At 30.5% G+C, this 22335-nt stretch overlaps 1 protein-coding gene across 5 annotated transcripts in view; it reads left to right on the top strand.

Moving 5' to 3' along the window:
• LOC125075893 (amyloid beta A4 precursor protein-binding family B member 1-interacting protein) overlaps window positions 1-22335 on the top strand; it is a 100348-nt gene that overhangs the window by 72871 nt on the left and 5142 nt on the right. For 3 of the 5 annotated variants that reach the window (XM_047687737.1, XM_047687738.1, XM_047687736.1), the window contains 9 exons: window positions 6300-6395; window positions 19000-19189; window positions 19383-19516; window positions 19873-19962; window positions 20283-20517; window positions 21061-21210; window positions 21414-21602; window positions 21823-22070; window positions 22202-22294. In XM_047687737.1, the coding sequence (XP_047543693.1) occupies window positions 6300-6395; window positions 19000-19189; window positions 19383-19516; window positions 19873-19962; window positions 20283-20517; window positions 21061-21210; window positions 21414-21602; window positions 21823-22070; window positions 22202-22294 (1425 nt within the window). Of the gene's footprint in view, window positions 1-6299; window positions 6396-16476; window positions 17045-18999; window positions 19190-19382; window positions 19517-19872; window positions 19963-20282; window positions 20518-21060; window positions 21211-21413; window positions 21603-21822; window positions 22071-22201; window positions 22295-22335 lie in introns of those variants that run through there. The other 2 variants (XM_047687735.1, XM_047687734.1) reach the window with 2 other exon arrangements.

Below are 22335 nucleotides of genomic sequence, written 5' to 3'. Positions count from 1 at the left end.
ACTTAATACATTTTCAACTGAATTGATGCTCGGTTATATAAGGCACACGTCACAAACAATGAAACATTTTTTTATATAAACGGCAGCAAAACACGACAGACATTTTCTGGATATGTGTACACAAATTGGTATGGCGATTTGTTGAACAGGATAATTGATGTGTTGCAGCGCCATCTAGTAGTGAGTTTCAAAAATAGTGTACAGTATAAAAAACCTTATACGTTAAAAATTAATTTGGCTACTATATAACACTGTTTTTGTATACGACGTATATTAGTGGAACACCTGCAAAGATTTACGATTTTATCCGGCTTTGAAACTTAATGAGATCTTGGTTATACAACTTATACGAAACCTTAACCTTTATCGTCGTGACATAAAATGACTAGGTTTTACAAAGGTAATATATACAGTGTACTCACGTTTCCATTACTTTATTCATAGCCTTTATAAATAAAAAAATATTCTTTTATATTGAGTGAGTGTAACATTTTTTCCATGTGCCAACAAATGAATTTATTATTTGAAATTAATCTGAGTAAATGTAAATGCAGAGCTGAGATTGTCCAGTAGCTAAAATACGTGAATCATAACCGAATATTGCGGATTCAAACCTGCGCAAATAACATTCAATATTAATGTGCTTAGCTTGTTTTTGTAATTTATTTAAAAATAGGTTTCTGATTCAAATCTGATACATATATAATATATACTCACCAATCGTTCTCTCCAAAAAGGGGAGGAAGTCTTAGCCCAGCAGTGGAATATAAAAACTATTTATTATTTTTTGTATTAAAACGTTAACCATTGCGCATCGAAGCATAAATTGGAAATGTATTATTAATTACTCATTCTTATAAATATTGGACAGAACATTGGGACAAAGGCTAAGACGATCAGTTTGATTATTCTACTAAATGCTTACTATTGAAAGTATTAACGAAATTCTCAAATCGTGCCTCTTTCCAAGATAAAGAATACGTTATGTCACTGTCACTCTCCATAAATACCTACATATCCCTGCCAATCTCTAAGCGAAAAATCATGTAGACCATACATTGCTCCAAGCTTTGCTTTGAGGCAACTTTAGCAATATTTGAACCAATGATTTTATAAGGACACATTTGCGTTTAAAATATTAACTATACTATATATTTTATAAGATATTGATTTATCGTCGAGACTTATGACGCTCTTTATTGTGATGACTTTATTAATTTCTGAAATTGCGACTCGATTAAGGGGCTTTCCCCATTCGGATTTACCGTAATAATTGATGTGATAATAATAGAAGAAGGTGGAAAAACACTTGAGTATCTAAGGTCAGCTAAAGCTATATCTATCCAGTATATACATAGTTCGATTCCTTCCAAACATTCAGTTGCTTTCCTGTATTGGCGATTTATGTACGATTCCTGTAGCTCTAGTAATGCAATCACTCGAATGAATGATATTGTAATTCTGTTTAAAAATAATCTTCTTATAATTTAATATTTTATTATCCATCCTGTCAAACATATATATTGGTACTATTGCTAATCTAATTATAGAGACTGATAATTATTTACAAATTTAATCATTCAAAATGAAAATAAAACACTACTTCAGATTAAGTATAAAAAAAAATCCAAAATGTAAGTTCACATTGGATTGATATTTAAAATTTACATCAATTACTCATCAATAGTTAGGTTTCAACATTATTTGGTATCGATAAACCGCACTCGATTTCCCCGCAAATATTTTAAAATATCGACGTAAAAAATAAAACAAAAATCCAATTATTTCTTGCAGGATTAACTTGAATTACATTATATGCTACGTGGTAGCTTCAAAAGTCATTATGATTTTAATTAATATAACTTCATTTCGTTCGACGCTTCCTCTGATCCAATTTTAGTGCACGAAAAGTATTTTTAAATGAGAATTATGGCTCCTCACACGTTGGAGAACTTTGGCATGTCTGGGGTATTAATAGTTATTCATTACCTCACATTGTCCTTAGGGATTTTACACTCAGCAACCGATCGGTGTCAAGATGAAGCAACATGGGTAGAACATCCGGGTGCGATCTGATTCAAAGCAATGGAGAGTGCATGGGTGAGAGATTGTTCGCCCTTCAAACAGTTACAACCCGCATCGCTGCTTAATTAGTACGTTAAGTCACTCAATTACCACTTTAAAACTTTTACATCGCTATATATCAAATGTAATCGTAAATAAAATTAAATGATCATCCACGTAAAGTTTTATGTTAAATTTGTATATAGCAGTTTTATATGTAGACTAATATTTAAGTAGTACTTTAAAAGGAATGGAAAGAAAATATTTTCGTATATATTTATTACTTCGATATCTATCGCGGACTTTCCTATAGATATTTCTATATTTTTCTACAGACTAATTACCTACTATATTATTTTTTTCATATATTTATTATAATGATTCCGGTACAAGGCGAGTATTCTCTTTAATTGCTCAAACATAATCAGTTGTTATACATAAAAACTACGATATATAAATATACAATAAACTTAGTTCGAAAGAAAAAAAATATCTTAAAAGTATATTAGCAAATCTGAAGTAACAAAATACATACCTCATAGTAACTGTATACATTTAAAATCTAATTTTGCCCATGTCCCTCGTGTAACGTACTTCAAACGGTTTTTCGTTGGCTTTTTGTTGTCATCCCTTTCGTACTTGATATTCTCAAATTAACAGTCTTTGTACCGAACGTTTGACCACGTCCTTGTAATTGGGACGGAAGGTGACGTGCTCACAGAGGCAAGGTGGGCGGCACGCCCGTCGAGGGTGATAGAAGCACCCACTAGACATAGTTTGATACAAATACCTATTCTGGTCGTATCAAACCGTGTAGCGAACAATGCGAATCTGCTTAAAGTAAAAATAGTCTGGGTGGCAAACCATGTTTTATAATAATTAAATATTTTCTCATTTTTGTTTTGGCTTTATATTTTGTACATCAACTTATTCCGATAGAACTATATCGGACTTATATTTGCAAAAAAATCGAGGACCTAATTAGTTTTGCTTCTTACCTTATTATTTTTCAATGAAGCTATGTTTTTCTTTGCTGAAATGACAGCAGCAAATTAAGTTCGATTCGAATACTTTGTAGATACATTTCTGAGGTTGCCAAGCTGCTTTTACAAAGAATCCGATTCGATTAAACTATCGAATAAATTAATAATCTATTTACTGTAGAGAACAGATTAAACTTTATAATGTTCAAATTATTCTGCATTTAATTCTCTGACTAGCAGTACACAGCCCGACTAAGAGAGAAATTCAATTGGATTCGTAATTGCCATTCAACCCCTGAGGCTAAATACACAAGTTCTCAACTGCGTTTAAAGGAGACAATATAAACATTTAAAAGAGTTAAACTTGCGAATATTTTGAATACAAGTATGTTTTTTTAAAAGCCAATCTAGTAAACTAATGAATTATAACTACATCCTTTGTACGTGTATCTAAAATATGTATACATATTTAGCGTAAGGAAGTGAAATAAATAAAAAAATATATATCTTAAAACCATTTACTACCAAACCAAAACTACTTCTAACTTCGGATGTATATTCACATAAATAAATCACCAAATCATACATATTGAATTAAACTAATTTATGTAGTTATTTTTTTTTTAAGACATGAGTAGTTTTTTTACTGCTTTTTCAGAATGCGTCCTTCAAATGGCCAAAAATGTATTTTAATTATTATTTTTATTGTAATTAAACAAATCAACAACTAAGTTTTCCCATATTAAAAAAAGAAACTAAAGTTACTTTAAAGCGATATTTTGTATTTATAATTAACTTTAGGAAATATAAAATTACAAAAACTTGCTTGATCAGTTTATCCGACGAAGATAGAATTCTCACTTAAGCTATACTAACATTATAAATTTTAAAGTAACCCTGTATGTCTGCCTGTCTGTTGCTCTTTCACAGTAAAACCACAAATTTGGTATGAAGCAAGCTTGAACTCCAAGAAGGATATAGGTGTTTTGCCTAAAAGCTGATGACCAACCCCTAAACGAGAGCGAAGCCGCAGGCGGCAACTAGTCCTTAATACTATTAATATTTAATGTCTGAAGACTAATTAATGATTCTCAATAATCATACTTATCAGAATAACTTATGTACAAAAATGTTGGACAACAGTTATTTGCTAAATTGGCTTGTTAAACGCCATTCTCTGACATTACTTGCAATAACGTGTAGTACAATAATTGCGACGTTAACTGTTTCGTTTTGTTTGTACTTTGTTTTGTTTTTTGTCCTTTCAATTTACGGTGTTTTCACATTGTCATACTATTCTTGATTATTTAATAATTATTATCAAGGTAATTAATTAAATATTAGGTTTTTAATTTTTTTTTATTATTACATGTTTGACGCCATTTAAAATTATGTAACTTTTTAAACATCTAACGTCCTATTTCGCGCATACTTAACATCACACTCATGAGAGTTACGAGAGAGCGGTCGTTTTTTAATATGAAGGAGTCTTAAGTTGAGCTGTTCAGTTAATAACTTGTCCGCGTCAGATAAAGTGTTTTATTGACACCGCTCTTAAATGGCAGTGGAATGTCAGAGTATTAAAGGACCATTTTGAAATAAACTTTATATTTAGAATTGTTGCATTAGATCGCAACGTCATTGGTGCATTATTTACGATAATTAATCGTTACGTTTTCAAAACAATTTAATTATTATCTGTATAATTTATATTACCATATACTAAGTAATCGTAACAATGAAATGTTAAATAAAATACCTAGACTTTCATAATAATAACGGTTACGTAGTTCTTCGTATCTAATCAACAATTATATTACAGTTACAATTTTACTTCATTTGGTATTTGTATTAATTAATATTCGAGCCAATAAAAATAATATCAAGTGATATTCTTTGGTAATCTATTTCGTATTAGGACAAGTATTCGTTATCCGTTACGAAAATGAATTTCTATTATGTAGAATTTTATTTCGTCATTTTCCTGCCGTGATACTATAGCAAACCATCACGAAGCAGCATTTATATTACTATGATATTAGTTGAATACTTTTTAACACGTAGGTATGTCCCTACCTACACTCAACCAAGTTGTCAATAAGAAAATCATACATATTCTTTGTTATACATGAGTACAACTAAGAATATGTCTGATTTTAAGCTATATTATAGCCTCGTTATTGATAATGATAAAGTAGTTCCGGTGATCGAATAATGTTGCCGTTGTCCTTTTTTCCAAACTCTTGTCATGTTCAACAAAGTCGTAACAGATATTAAAACTTCAGTTCCGCTTAGATATTGTAAATTTAGTAAAACTAATGGAGTCCGAAAACCGAACGAACGAATCATCTTCTACGGAATCTATTTAGGACGTTATTTTTTCTCCATTCTACATATACAATATATACCCACTATTTGATATATTTACAAATATAAAACTCAAAACTTAGCTTTATTTATTAGCTGTAAGCTTATTCTAAAATTAATCAAATAACTCTGTAAAAAACAATAGTTCTATAAAACTGTAACAGGTGGCGCTAGTTGTTAGGAACTTAATAATAATTTAAAATTATTGTTGTTATGATTGCTTCATTATTCTATAATCCCTATTAATAATTAAGTGCTCTGGCAAAAGAAGATTTTTTATGAGTTATCTAAGCTGTTATCTTTGATAGATTAAGGTCTCTTTCCTTCCTATGTTATATATACACAATTGTTACGAAAATTAATACCTAGGTATATAGGTACCAAAAATAAATTGAAGTAAAATTGATTTCAGTATTCAAAATATTAAATTAAAAGATTGTTAGCGTATTGAAGTTATTTTATTCAATAAGAGTTACAATTCGCTGCTCTAGCGTATTGTTGACACAAACGCCAGATGTACTTATTTGGCACGTGGTGGTTGTGCATAATAGGTCTTTTATTTGCTTTACTGAGCCAAGCCCAAACTAGCAGCCATTATAACGGTAGTGTAAAGTATCAAGCAAAAGTAGCACTTATTTTACTCCATACCCATAGATCAACACGTGCTATTTATTATACCAGATGTTGACAGAATGTTGTAACATAATTTTAAATTGTCCTCATTATATTGTAGACAATTTTTACAATAAAACATAGGTGCTTGTAATAAAAGGTACTACTGCAAGAGGTTATTTCAATAGCAATGGAATAGTTACTACAGAGTAACATATACTACACAGTTTTTTTAAGAAATGTTATTATAAAAGCTTTATTTTGTTTTTAAAGATGGCGCTGGTTGAAGATACGGGCGCGGGCGCCGCTGCCGACGATCCCGAGGCGCTGCTGAACGAATGGCTCGGAGAACTCACAGTACTAACTGCGGTTTGTATTTATGTATATTAATTCGACTCTACATATTACTGATAAGTAATCATTAACAAAATTAAACAATTCTTAAATTATAATCCAAATAAAAATAGTCGTATTATTGTAACAAATATAAAAAATAAATAAAAGGCTAATTAATTATACAAATATAAGAAGAGCGTCCACAAAGATTGATGTTCGTGCACGTGTGGATGCAGCCGGCGGCAACGCGGCAGGTGCGTGTGCGCATATGCCTCTGAGCATGATTTGCAGACATCTTATAAAATCCCATTTAGATTGTACCGGATAAGTGCGGCATTGTATAATTTTAAATACTTGACAAATTTAAATCATACTTAGAAAAAATAAATACCTCCTATGTGATATTTGTACAGATAGACCAACTTACTTAATTAGGTATTTGAATAGTGTAGGTTATAATATTGATGAAGTTAAAAAATAAAAGGATAAATAAACTTGAATTGAATAGAATAGAATTGCATTTTTAAACGATTTAAACCAAAAAATATTTGGCTATTGAGGAGAATAACTAAAACGGAAAAAGTACATACTTTATTAGATATTATAATTATATTAATTTTATGATAATTATAATTATTATAATTATCTGCGTTCTATAAATTAAAAAAAGCTTATTTATCATTTTATTTTTACTTTAAACCATTTTCGGATTCGAATGAAATCTCTATCGTATGGATATTTAATTATACTAGATATATATATTTTGTATAAGGTATATCTATCTAGTATAATTAAATATCCTTTCGATAGAGACTATATACATATGACGTTTGACGTTTACGGGTACGTTCAGAAAGTAAGTATGTTCCAAATAATAATTTCTTACTGGGGTACATTATATACTCGATGGAAACTTAACCAATAATCACAATAAATCAAGATTTATGAAAAAGTTATATGTTATATGAAAAGTGAAAGGTAAAGCGTATTTGTTTAGTTTTATTTATTTTACCCGAGCGAAGCCGAGTTTTTAACTAGTAAGTAATATTTAACTGGTTTTTTAACGGTACGTCAATTATTGTTGTGTTTGATTAATAAATACTCGTTTCAGTATAAAGACTGCCTGTCTATTTTTAATTATTAACCCGTAATTGCTAGCAATTGCAATTACAGCGAAAATTTACATGAAACAAGAATTGACACATTATAATAAATGAATAATTTAGTTTGACCTCCAAATTAATTTCGTCTCGATAATGTTAACATGGAAATAGTATATTTATACAAAAATAAAATAAAACGTATAATATTTTCAAGGATTATTATTACCATTTATGCATACCTTATTAAGAAGTTTATGGTATAATTGATCAATAAATAAAATTTGAAATTATTATTTTTGTAATAATAATAAATTGTTAAATTAAATTCCGCAAAGACATTTCAACATAATAATTATAAAACTTGTTAAAACACAGACTCATTATAATTGTACATTACCTGTGTGTATTATCAACAAACAGACGAAAGAAAAAAATGTTTATTATAAAAAAATGGGAGGAATGTGTAGTGTACAACTAACACAAAACTGGTATACATAATATTAGAACTGCATATTATAGCGAATTTCAACTGACTCGGACTCATGGAATGATCCTACTAGTAGTAGTCCGCGGTTTCGGTCGCATTTTAGGGGTTGTATTTTAGAGGTTTTCGTCGGGTGTTATATATAAATTATAGCCTATGTCCGTCCTTGGAGGTCAAGCCTGCATCATAACAAATTTTATCAAATTTGATTCAGTGTTTCGCTCTAAAAGAGCAATAGACAGAGTTACTTACACGTTATTAATGTTAGTATTGATTAGTTACTCTGTGATATTATTATTACACTAGATGCGTACCAGCTATAACGGATTAAATTAGATGATTTATTGTGCAAATCAGTTTGAAATATAATTATTATATATTTATTCTACCCAAATTAAATATAAAAAATAAATTATATAAACTATTAGTTTGCTTTAAAATTGTGTTCGTGACAGATCTTTTTTTTTTACAAATTCGTGAAGTACATACCTACCATTTTAATCAATAAGTGCCAGTTTTATATAAAAAAAAAATGTTTTTCAACGCTTATATTTCAACAAACTTAATCGGCCTTAAAATAAAGCTAAATTATGCAAAACTAATTTGAAAAAAAAAATATATAACATATTAAAAATACAACAAACCTGATAAAATATTTTTATATTTATTATTATTTTTTTAAATGAATAAACAAATGTAACAGTAAATAAAAGTGCAAGATCGATAAGATCAATTTTACTAATCGCCTTTCGGTTGTCGAAACGGATTTTCAGATTAATTACGTTGGCAACTTAGTAATTACAGCGGTAATGCCGGCTTAATTTCTGCTAAAACTGAATAGGATTTCATGATTTAATTTTCATTTCACAAATATATTAATAATAGCGTTTTATTTAGAATCAACTATCAATTTGGTGCCGATATTTAAATAAGTCATTAAAATTCAAATTTGAATTTATTTTAAATATTCGATATCCACTAACGGCCCTATTAATAAGAGCTGTTTTACTATTTAAAGCGGCAGTGCGATTCTTGAGAATACACTTCGCATCTCACTCGTGAAATGTAGATAACCAAATTACGGTTTACACCATTTTTATAAGTGTGTCATATACATTTTGTAAAAAATATATTTAGCGATGAGTTTCGAGTTTCCTCTTAACAAAATTTGGTCCTCAGATTAATACCCCGTTTTGTCTCTTTTTGACATCAACAATTTGTCATTCGAAAGAAGTATAAAAATCTTTATGTGACTTAAATATCGTTGTTTAACTATATTTCTAAAGCACAAAGAGGTTGAAATTTAATATTTTTATTAGAAGTTTGTAAAGAAGAATGAATCACTTTATAACGTTTTCGTATACCTAATCGAAAATGCATGGGAATTAAAAAGTAAAGTATGTTTACTTATTGGACGCATGACTAGATGAACTTATATTTTTTTGTACTTATATTTTTTTCCTATTGTAAATATGATGCCAGCTGCCTCCTCCACACATTAGCAACAAAAAAAAACATCTTTTGACCAAATGGTACTTCTGCTAGAGCACACACGTCATGTTGAATAAGATTAAATTAAATGAAACGATTTTATAAAACATAACTACCATCATCTGGTTTCTTCGATAGTTCGAAAAAAGATCTTAAGCATTAAAAATATTATGTTCTGAAATACTTAATTCATAAAAAAAACAAGTGAAGAACATTTATACCATGTCTTATTATTTTAATCTATATTTCATGTCATTTGTTTTATTATTATAATAGGTTCATACATATTAAATTAGTATGCATCTAACCAAAAATATAATTTATCCGCATGATATTTACATATATCATTCAGATTTTTATTAAATAATTAGCTATTGTGTGATGAGTGTTAAGTTATATATCAGTCATAGCAGTGATTGTGTTTAAACTGACACGCAAGATTATTATGTTTTAATGAAAAAAAAGTACGTAGTAGGTAAGTAACGTAGTAAAAGCAAATAATTTTATTATTGTTTAAAAACTAAAGAAGCTATGAATCATCACGTAATCCGGATTATTATGCTAAAACAATTCCACCTTAAAGTAAGGATAAACCATTGCTGTAAAAAAAAACTTATGGTGCCATTATATAATCCTAACGGCTTGTCTTCCTTTCCTGGTACTGTTATTGACATTGAACAAAAAATATTTTTAATATTGTAAATATTTAACAAACAAATATTGCCCTTATATAGTTTGCCTCCAAATAATAAAAAAATAAAAATACATGAAATATATCGCTCGGCAATTCCTTATTAATTTTATTTAACTATATGTCTAGTTAGTATAATAAATATAAATAAATAAATATTGGACAACATCACATACATTAGTATGGTTTTTACATTTTATAAAGTACAATCTGATAAGATGATATATGATGATAGATGATATACTTTATTTTGCTCTTGTCGTTACATAATTTGTGTATAATATAGAAATAAGCTTTATACGCTACCAAATAACAGTAACGTTTTAAATATCAAAACGACAAAAAATACGGACGGCTCCATAGTAAGGGGGAAAAGCTTAAAAAAATATCAAAATCCATTAATAACCGATGAAGATAAACAAAACAATTTGTGAAATTGATAACTCGTCCTCCTTTGAAGTAAGAAATACAAAAATTAAAAATAATTATATTTTTATATTGTGCAAAAAGTTTACAAAAAAACTAAACAAAAAATAGCACGTAGATTAATATTTTAAAGCTATTGCAAATTTGAATTAATTAGGTTAAGTCGTGCCACGTTTACAATGACCGTAATGCGTGTTACATTAAAATGACCTCATTTTTACATGGTAGGCGATCACAGAGGCTTGGCTGATCAAACGGAAAAAACAGATTTCAAAGTAATATCGAAAAATATACCTAGAAACAAAAAAATAATAGTAATATCAAGACAAATTTTAACATTTATTATATACACATTGATCAAACAGTAAACAGAAATTTTATAATAGAACAAGTATATAATTATCAGATTATAAAATAAAAAAAAATACGATAAATATTATAAATATAATTTTATATTGTCTACATCGATGGCATAATCGATGTCAAAAGTAATTTCAATTTAAAATGAACATGTAATTTCATACAATATTACGTAATTTCATCGTAAATTTAACTCAAGTCCTAATCGAAAAGCTCTGTCTCATATATCAATCATTTCTACCGAGCCCCCCTCGGCCAAAACTTACAATTGACACTTGACTTAATCTAATAAATTAAAATGATCTTTTCTGAGCGGTTTTAGTTTGATTAATTCAGTCTTTACAATTGATACTTACGATACTTGATTGATTTAATATTTCCCAGATTCAATTGAACCAAGATTAACACCATATTCGACATCAAACTTAGTCCATAATAAGGTATCATGTCAAAGTGACGTTGGGAAGATTCAGATTTTTAAATGTTGAACCAAATCGTGCGGGTCTATTTAATATGTCAAATAAAATTAAGTAATTGTATGTGTAAGTAAGCATTGACTTGGTATCACACACCGTAAAAATAATAATTTAAAAATCTAAATTATACTGAAAGCCATAGTCGAGATGGCCAAAGGTTGTCATATGTTCACATATGCCAATCTTCGGTCAAGATTCATCTTGACCAAAGATTATGGGTACATCTCTGTTTTTGCTATGCGTCGTTTATGTTTAATAATTGATCTCGTGTTCTGTGGCGAAAAAAAAATCCATGTGGAAAAGGTGTGTGCCGAATGGAGCAGCATGGTGGAAGCTTCAAAAGGAGAGGAACCTTTAGCCCAGCAGTGGGATATTTATAGATTGTTAAAATAAAACGATCAAAACCTGAAACTATAGCCGCATTTTATCTTTATTAATGTTCGTTCCCCATGTAGGAACTTTCAAAATAACACGTGCCTTGTGCATTAAGGCGTGTAACTAAAAAATTGTGAAAACGATTGCCTTGTATCGCGACGCGCCGGTTTTACGAAACATCTGCTGCTGATACAAATCTCATTTAACGACAGATACGACCATTGGGACTGCATCAAGAAGTACATATACTCGTAAAATATCATTGTGTCATTTTAAATGCACTATGTGTGGTGTTTTCTTTAATTCGAATACTGATTAGTAATAGCATGCATTCGATACAAAAAAAATGTAATATTAAATCCATAGTTTATGGTATTACTTAGTTTTTCAATACAAAAACTTTCAAATTGTTAATGATTCTATTTAGACAGTCAGGTAGTCGATATACATGCAATTATTCTAATTATAGAATAAGTACATGTATGTATCTACATTGACACGTCGTTATTCTAAGAGGAGGCCGTGTCGGATTTACATCCCATCGGATTATTAGAGTGCACTTGAGCTACTGCGCTGCAATATATCACATATAGCTGATTAAATTCATTTAGTTTATCTTTTTATCCGAATTCGATCGGGAGGATACCATCTTCAGTCTATTTACTGTCAATAAAGGTTAATCCATGAGAAGCAAAAGAAACCAACAAATACACGAGCGGCCGCTAGTATACCGTTATGATCAGCATAAGTAACCCACTCAAACAAACAAAAATGTTCATCAAAATTGGTCCAGTCGTTTAGGTGATCAGCGACACACTTACAAAATAATTTATCATAATGGGTTATCTTTACAATTTAGTATTTATATGGCCCAAATGCTTTGCTTGTGTTTCTAAAACCATGATATACCCAGCTCAAGTTTAGTCCTTACTATTTTCTTCTTAAAGCAAATTGAAAGACCTTATTTTGTTTTAACATTATCTTTTAAAGTTAAATTTCTTCTGTGCATAAAATGTAACAAGAAACACATTTTGTTAAATCAGGCAAGTAACTAATTCTGTCACAAATTCAGAAAAACAACTACAAGCTCAAATAGGCAGGTGGACTGTCAGTTTAACTATAGAATTAAATTAATACTTTCAATAAGGCATTGAGAAATAAAAGCCAGCTTATTTTTAAGGTTGCAACTCGCATATGATAAAGCCAGATGCTTGAAGAATATTTATGAATCTTGGCTCTATGCACCTGGCGGCACATCTGTCTCGCTACCGGGTAACGAGTACCAGCACTACCTGCTATCGGAAATATATTCATTAGATTTTAAGCTTCGCTGTTATATTTTATTAGTTTTTATAAAAATATATACTTAGGAGTTTATAGCAGGGTAAAATAGTTTCATTTATGATCTATGAATATGAAATAATGTATTCAACATTAGAACTCATGAGTTTACATTCAATATACTCGTAGTCAACTTCCAAATATTTCTTGAAGATAATTTTTACATATTATTCAATAATAAAATATATTCATATATATAGTGTTTTGTTTTGTTATGCCTACCTGATAAAACTACTAAACCAATATAAGTACGTAAAGCTTGTACATATACCAGAAGATGCAGAACATTTCGGAGAGGTTTAAATATTTAATATTATTAGATAAACAGCTGCGCTTCGCAGCGGATGGACCGCTTTAAATTTAGACAATTACGTGACAAGCGTGAATTTCATATGCTTGTAAACAATAACTTAACAGTTTCCAGTGAAATGTTGTGATTACTCTCAACACCGTTGTTGTACAGTATTGAAATGTAAATAATTACCTTATACGCTTTTTTTTTAAATAAATTAATCGACTATACTTGTGAAATATAAAAGTCATACCGAAAACATGTAAATTGTTATTTTTTTCATAAGGATCGAAAGTATTTTACTCTAAGGTCTAAAGCTTCTTTAGTTGTAATCTGACTTTATATCTAAATGCTTACTTCAATATTTATAGTTAAACTTTTAACTACACGCGATATAAGTTACAATAAATTTTTGATCGTATTCAGATATGGAATCAATGTTTCAGAATGTTGACAATTTGTAGCTTATATTAACATAAACAGACATGTTCTATGTTGGAACGTGTTTATTTGTCAGTTTCAATGTTTGATTCGTTAATAAATTAACTCACTTCGCAAATTTCCACAAATATTTGTTTCATACCACTTACGTAAATTTAAAATTAATCAAACGCGTTCGTTTATTTAAAATCGTGATCATTTCAAATCATTTAGAGGTACTTAAAAGTTTATTTTATATACTTTCCCATATTTTTTCGATATTTATAATATATCATATAATACTGAGATATTTAAAAGTATTTTGCAACTAATACTGTAGACGCGTACATCAGTCAGTTGAAAAGTTGTGTAAACCCTAGCAATCCTGTATTACCATATTAACCATATAAGAAATTTATATAAATATGATGTATGTTTTATAATTATAATAAATACATTTTTAATAATATTGTCTTTATAGAAAATATTCATAAAACAGAATTTATTCATTGAATAAATAGGATGAAAGTAATAGGGGTACCTATTTCTTATATCCTACTTATTCAATGGCATATTTTAAATATAAATTTCAACTTATTATGAGTATTTGAACAGTGGACAGAATTATAGACATTAAGGCCAACAGACGCATAGGTCGGTGCCATCTGTCCGATACCGGATTGTTCGGCAGGTGTACGCAAAAGCCACCTGTCATTCATTTTTTACTTGAAGCCTCTATAGTAATATAATACCGGAACCAATCTTGAACACAAATGCGAAATACTACAGCTACAAATACGAATAATAATATTTTTTCAATTTAAAATAATAGATAATTTATTTGCATTGTCTGAATTTTCCTGAATTACAAGTACCAGATTTTTTAAACAAGATTTTGAACTAAACTTCTAGGAACTACTTAGGTACTATCCGATCTTCTATTTGATTTACGTAAGTAGAACACTAATAATTCATCTGATCATTTATTACAATACGAGTATAAACAAATTGAATGCGTTGCGGAACTTTCTGGTCGACGAACATTACAATAGCATAAGTGCCGTCAAGACTTTTATATGTAACTGATTCATTTCAAGAATATCGGGGAAAAAGTATGCATTCACATCACATTCAATAAAATAGTGTTGCGATTACAATTACACTTCACTACAATAAATATTTTCGGCTAGTCTGTCTGTATTCACTTTATAGTGACACATATAATAAAATTGGAGTGTCTCTTTGTAATATTGAAATAACCGCTTTTTACTATTTGCATATGTATATATACACGGTACGTATACTAAAATAGCATATACTTTTTTTTTAATTTTTGTCTGTTTCTCTGACTGTTTATTCCGAGTAATCTCTGGAACGGCTGGACCGATTTTGACGGGACTTTCACTGGCAGATAGCTGATGTAATAAAGAGTAACTTAGGCTACAGCAATAACTTTTTTCTTAAATACAAAACTCGCACGAAATCGCGGGCACAGTTAGTCATATTTATATTGTCAGCACACTTATTGGAGTTCAACAAAATTCGTTCGTTTAAACTAGTGTTCGCTCATTTTGTGCACTCCTTTTCCATATTGATTTTAACTGTGCCAGATTTTAATTCTCCTGTGGCCCAATAATTTAAATTTAAACAGGGGTATAAAGTTTTGCTTGCTTCACATTTTCATTTATAGAATTGTAAACAAAGTACCAGTAAGTCAAAAATAAGATTCGTAATGCTCGTACTATTATTTTACATAAACTTTTTATTACTTATTAATTTAACTTTTCTAGGTATAAAATATACTTAATATATCAGTCATGAATTAAAAAATGTGTAGAATTTCTAAATTTATGAACAAATACAAATCCATAAACAAATTTACTTTAGGCTATTCGCTATTCTATAGACTATTTAAGATTTAAATCATAATATTAAAATTAGTTACAGCATTCACATAGCATTCAAATGGCATTCACATTCTAAAATGGCAATGTCAATATGACATTATCATTTTCTATTTTTATCATAGTTATTACATACCGCCCTTAAAAGCTCGGACGTTATTATTAACTTAAACATTATACTTGTATGAATATTTTATTAAAAGATATGAAGAAAACTAAGATCTACTTCTAAAATATTTATACTATACTTATCATCGAAACGTATTAATTATTTTACGATTTTTTTTTATTGTTATTAAAGCAAAATCTACTTGCGAATTCTAAATGATTTCAAAACTTATTAATTAATATTTAACTTATAAATCAGTCTTCAAGACTTCCCATAACTTTCGATTATCCAATTCTTTGAGCTAAACAACGCATTGCGTCTCTTGCCCGTTTTCCACCCTAAATTGTTTAAGTGTCATTTGGGTGCGCCAAATGCGGGGGCGAGAGATCCCGCGGCCAGGCATGGGGCGGGCCACGCCACACGCACACCGCCTCGTCATCCTTATCAAACAAAACGTAGCTGGCCGTGGCGCACACGTGCACCAGAACGCGCTCGACACCCGCTCACTCGTTACCTCCGCCGCGCCGGCAGTGAGTCGCCAACTTCCCTCGCTTCATACTTGCCTCCCCCCTCTGCTAACCCGTCCCTGCCGCTTGGCGCTCGTTTTGTAATGCAACTTTACTCCAGTTGAGTTCGAGATTGCGTTCGCTGCATGTGTTTCGTAACGACATCGCGTCCCCCTTTGTTCTGTTATATTTAAACTTTTTGTGAAAATGAAAGTATTTCAAATATTTTTATCAATTAGATTGTGAATGGGCGAGGTCACCATCTATCGTTTGTACGATTTACTCGAAAGTCAAGCGCGCAGACTCCGACTCGATTGGGGCGCTGGAATCAAATAAATCGCGTGTTAACAAACTTGAGATTACGTCGCCAAGCTCCAGTCGCTAACTTGCAGATGTACTTCCTTCCGTGGATTATGGTTATCCAATGACAATATGAGTGGATAACGGTTGTGCATAAAGAACACGCGAAGCCGGCCTTTGCTTATATTTTTCTAGTGTGAGTTGTGGTCGGTGAGTCATTACGGTGAGATGTGAGCGGGCGAGGAATGATGGACGTGCAACTAAGTGAACAGACTAAGTGGCATCGTGGAGGCTTCCTCTCCACACTTAACAGAAGTTTTCGTCTGGCCACAAAGTCTAAAAGCCTCACTAGTTCTCCCGTAGAGAATAAATCTATTGAACAAAGTCTGGATATGACTACGGCGGTATGTAATCAACTTCGTCTTTCAAACTAGATACCAATTAAACTCGATAATTGTAGCAAAAGCTATTATAATGATTATAAATGTTTTTGGAAAATACAACTCCAGTCGGTATAAAAAAAATATAACAAGTGTATTATTTACAAACAAATTAAGTCAGCAGAAAAAGTTAAAACTTAAATTACATATTATGATAATAACAGAATATTTTAATAACGAACAATATATTACTTTTAAAACGTGCCTTATTATTAAGAAGATATACTTTATGCATAATTAAACAAAGCTACCGAGGTTCATTGTTCCAAAGACAATGCATTCCCGACCCATGTTTTGGGATGTTGATTTTTATGTTCGTGGGTAATTAATTCATCATATTATGAAGACTTGAGGACTGTACACGCATTCATATTAATAATTACAGCTACATACATGTCTAAGAATTTATTTCTGGGGGCCCAGATAAGGGTGTCTGCTGTTTAGTTTAAGACTTGATAGTTGTTTATACGATAGAAGTGGCACGAAATCCCGAATGTATTTACATTGTTAGTCACATGGATACTAAACTTAGATGCGCATGCGATGTAAAGCACTTCCGTAGCGCTTGGCATCTGTGAGCTTAGATACGAGTAGGTACATACTTATGATAAACGAAATGAATTATGGAACTGTTTGTTTACCTTTTTATTTATTTGATTATAATTTAGTTATTATATCACTACTGGAATAAACCTCCTTATAAGAAAAATGTTTCTGATTGTACATTTAATATAAAAAAGTAATAAATATAATTTGAACATAATTACGATTATAAATTCAAAAATTAAAACATTTACTAATAATTAAACTTGAAGATTTATTATATTAGTATTTATTTATATTAATTGACATATTAGAATTTTGTTCTTAGCCATTATTACGAGAATTTGTAGTATTAAACTCACATAATTTAAATAACGATATTGATGTGATGAATAATGCTAGAGACGACGTTTCTCTTAAAACGCGGTACAGGGCCGAATGTCGCAAGAAAAACCACGTTATTGGGACACTGATATTTGCATTTCACTGTACTATGCACCTGGTTTCCGATTTTTTATGAAAGAGTAGTTTTATGTTTTTAATATGTGAAGTATATATTAATTATGAAGTATATATCATTTAGATATAAACTTTAAAAATAAATAAATTATGATATATTATGTAGGTACCGCTATAACAAATTAATTTATCCTTATTATGTCGAAATTACTTTTTGTTGCAACTTCTAAGTGTCCATTAACTACATATGTAAACGGCATTACCTTAAACCGTAACCTTGGTAAAATTTAATTCAGATTGACCGTTTAGTTTACGGACTAATGGATCGATAAATAGAATCACAAAATATCTACATAGATTAATTTAAATAGTCATTAAAGGTCAATCTAGACAGTCATGCTCGATGGTTGTTCAGCAATTACATTTTTATCTGCTATAAATGGTAACCTATACCAAAAGTTGATCGAAGCGTATTTGGTTTATTTGATAATAATTTGCGTAATCGTCTTCTTCTCCAATGCCTCTAATTTCGTTTATTAACACAGTCTGTACATAGGTTTATAAATCGCTTCACAACCGTTATTTTGTGCCCATTAATTTAGTATTCAATATAGGCGTTCTCAGCTCTAATGCCCGAAAAGACTAGCGTCAATCACGATAATCTCTTTCGTTTGATCCATCACTCCGCATTGTTTGAACCCAAGGTGGTTCCAAAGCTGAGAACTGAAGACAGATTGGATGTATGTCCACGAACTATGTCTACTTTATGTAGTTACATTTATTATTTGCTATACTAGGTAGGGTACAGTACTATACAACTTATTACGGTAGATAGGTATTGATATATATATGTATATAGTAGGTTAAGACTGGATTTAACGACAAAATATTTTTCATATTCTTGGTTTTATTTTCAGGGTTTAAATGCCTCCAGTGAAACACCAATAGCATTACGACCGCTGGAGATTGTTGCGCCTCGTATTGACACGTACAGGTTTTCGATGGCTAACTTGGAAGAAACTCAAGATGCTGATTTGGACGCTATACTTGGAGAGCTTTGCGCACTTGATTCAGAATATGACGAAGAAATATCCAGAGTATCATCAGGTAAGCAGTTTATTATGTATTTAATCGAATTGGGAATCCCCTTTTTCGAGTCAGTTACAAATGAAGAATATTGATATAATTTTACTTGTTAAGTTTTATGTATCAAAAAAGTATCAGATTATTAAAAAATAAAATCATTATTTAAATAACAAATTAATAGTTAAGTAATAAATCTAAAACTTTTTGTTTTTAGATTACTCTTCACAAGCAAAAGAAAGGAGTGGAGGTGAGAGTTCACAAAGGCAAGAGAATAAAGATGTTAGCGATGGGGCATCTACCATCACTCGCACTGACTCCCCTGACAATGATTCTGCTTTTAGTGACACTGTAAGTCCAATGTATGCTTGTTCCCTAATGTAAAAGTAAATAAAGACAATTATTTGTTTTTATTTGACAAAATTATTTCTTTAACAAATAACTTGAAATTAATAGTGAAAAAAGATAGCCCTTTTTTTAAAACATTTTAATTATGGCCAAACTCAATAGAGACTAGCCAACTGCACAGGACATGTGCATAAATGTGTCCACAAACTCAAGGGCAACTCTCATTATCCAATGGGATGTCAAATTCGATAGGAACATAAATAATTTACACAAACGTCTGATGTCTGATGAGATGTCAACTACTACACTAACAATGCAATATTTAACCGAGTAAACACTATAATTGCTTATATTTTCAGGTATCTATGCTATCCAGTGAATCATCAGCATCTAGTAGTGCAAGTTCTAAATGTAAACCTATTAAATTAAGTCTACTACCAAATCAGAAGGTATTTTTTTTTTAATATTACATACTTTTTTTTTACTTTGCCTTATTATTATTATTTTTTAATAAGAATTCAACTACAGTTTTTGGTCTCTTTTTTTTGTTTAGTTTCCTTTAGACATAGCAAATATATTATTATTCAGCTTTTAGAATTCCATTTATCAAATCAAAAATATATTTTTCTAAATATTGTTTTTATGTAAACATATCACTACCATAAATACTATTAAGCTAGTGTATAATAAAAAGTTTGTGGTAGGATTAGTTATTTTTAGTTTTGCTTTTTCTGTTTAGTTTGCTTAGAATGCATAAATACGTTCACAGGATGCGGTTTTTCAACAGAAAGCGGATAAAATCAAGCTCGCTTTGGAACGCATGAGAGAAGCTAATGTTAGGAAACTCTTCATTAAGGCTTTTTCAATGGATGGCTCATCAAAAAGTTTACTAATTGATGAGAAAATGACATGCGGCTATGTAGCGCGTTTGCTGGCTGACAAAAATCATGTCACTATGGAACCGAAGTGGGCGATAGTGGAGCACCTACCTGATCTGCATATGGGTAAATTTTAAATAATAATTATATTTTTGCTTTTGTTGATTTATTATTATTAATTATTTTAAATATCATATTTATTTTTAATAGTATATACTCACCAGCAAGTTAGTAGAGTAGAGATTTTAATATATTTATAAAAAATACATTTTATTTACAAAAAGAGCGAATATAAGGATTGATTAACCACGGCAAACAAATTGAATCACGACTATTGTTTATTTTATTATTATATTACATGTGTTTAAACGTAAAAATAGTCACACTAACTTAGCCAAAAAAGTTAGATAATGTTCCGAACTTTTCGGTGAACATTCTTAAGATCAAGAGTTTGTACACAAAGTTTTCGTAACCTACGTTGATATGATAAGCCATATAATCGATTACATTGCAACATACAAGCAAAATATGTAGTCTAAAATTATAAACTATTATAGTATGTAGTTTTTTGCTAATTCCTGAAAAAAGCAGAACTTAATTTTAATATCATGACTTTCGAATTCAATATTCGTATGACTAAAATCTGATATTATAATATTATTTTATTAGAACGGGTGTATGAAGATCACGAAATGTTAGTCGACAATCTGATGCTATGGACGAGGGAGTCCAAAAACAAAATACTATTTGCTGAGAGACCTGACAAGATATCACTTTTCCAAACACCAGAGAAGTTTCTTCTTACTGAGGATGATAAAGGTACCTATTTTTTATGTAGAAGATTGAAATTTGATTAAAATTAGCTCCTACAGTATTTTCTCAAGAAAGTTATTATACATTTTTGTAGAATGTAGATAAATTTATTTAACGTGTCTGCACTATCAATGTTTATGTTGACGTTACTATCTAAAACGTCCAACTGTGGTGATAACTAAAGCTTATGTTGGACTTCCTTATAACAGGCTGGTCCAGTGAACAAGACGAACATACGCGTCAAGTGATTATAGAAGAATTTTTCGGCCAAAGCGGAGCTTCTTCGAACATCCCATCCGTATCGGGTCATCCTGTACCACCCATGGAAGGCCCTCTCTATTTAAAAAGTGATGCCAAAAAGGGATGGAAGAAGTTTTACTTCGTACTACGACCATCTGGTTAGTACTTATACGGTCTATGTGGTAATTACACTAGAATATTTTTTATTCTTTAAATATTGTGCCTACATTAACATTTCTTATACGGCACAATTTTTTTATGAAAGCTACGCGAATTGTGTGGCCACACTAAAACCGATGCGCCTTAGCCAAGCGAAAGTAAATATTATTTTATATACTGTATTACTACAATTATGCTCTATTTGCCTTTGTCAATTAGGACTGTACTATTTACCGAAAGATAAAGTGAAGACTTTGAAGGAATTGGTGTGTTTGGCAACATTCGACACTAACGAAGTCTATTTAGGATTGAACTGGAAGAAAAAATACAAATCTCCCACCGACTTCTGTTTCGCTATCAAGCATCCGCGTCTGCAGCAACCGAAAAGCGTCAAATTCATCAAGTTCCTTTGCGCCGATGATCAGAAAACTCTGGAGAGATGGATCACTGCTATGCGAATAGCTAAGGTGTGTTCTTTTGTTCCATAAATACATTTTATCTTCATATATATGGAGCCAAATTTTGTTTTAATATTTTTTTATTATTATATAAAAAATAACTATACTAAAAAATAACTAACATTAAACATACTACACAGCATGGCAGACAACTCCTAGAGAATCACCGCTCCCTCGTCGAGGAACTCACTCAAGAAGATTTAGATCACTTGGCGCATGCGCGTTCATGTTCTGTAAGTATTCAATACTGATAACATAACCTTTTAAAAGTAGC

The sequence above is a fragment of the Vanessa atalanta genome, chromosome Z (genome assembly GCF_905147765.1).
Source record: "Vanessa atalanta chromosome Z, ilVanAtal1.2, whole genome shotgun sequence".
In the NCBI taxonomy this organism is placed as follows: Eukaryota; Metazoa; Arthropoda; class Insecta; order Lepidoptera; family Nymphalidae; genus Vanessa; species Vanessa atalanta.
The sequence above is the reverse complement of the archived record's forward strand: the minus strand, read 5'-3'. Positions and strand labels throughout refer to the sequence as shown.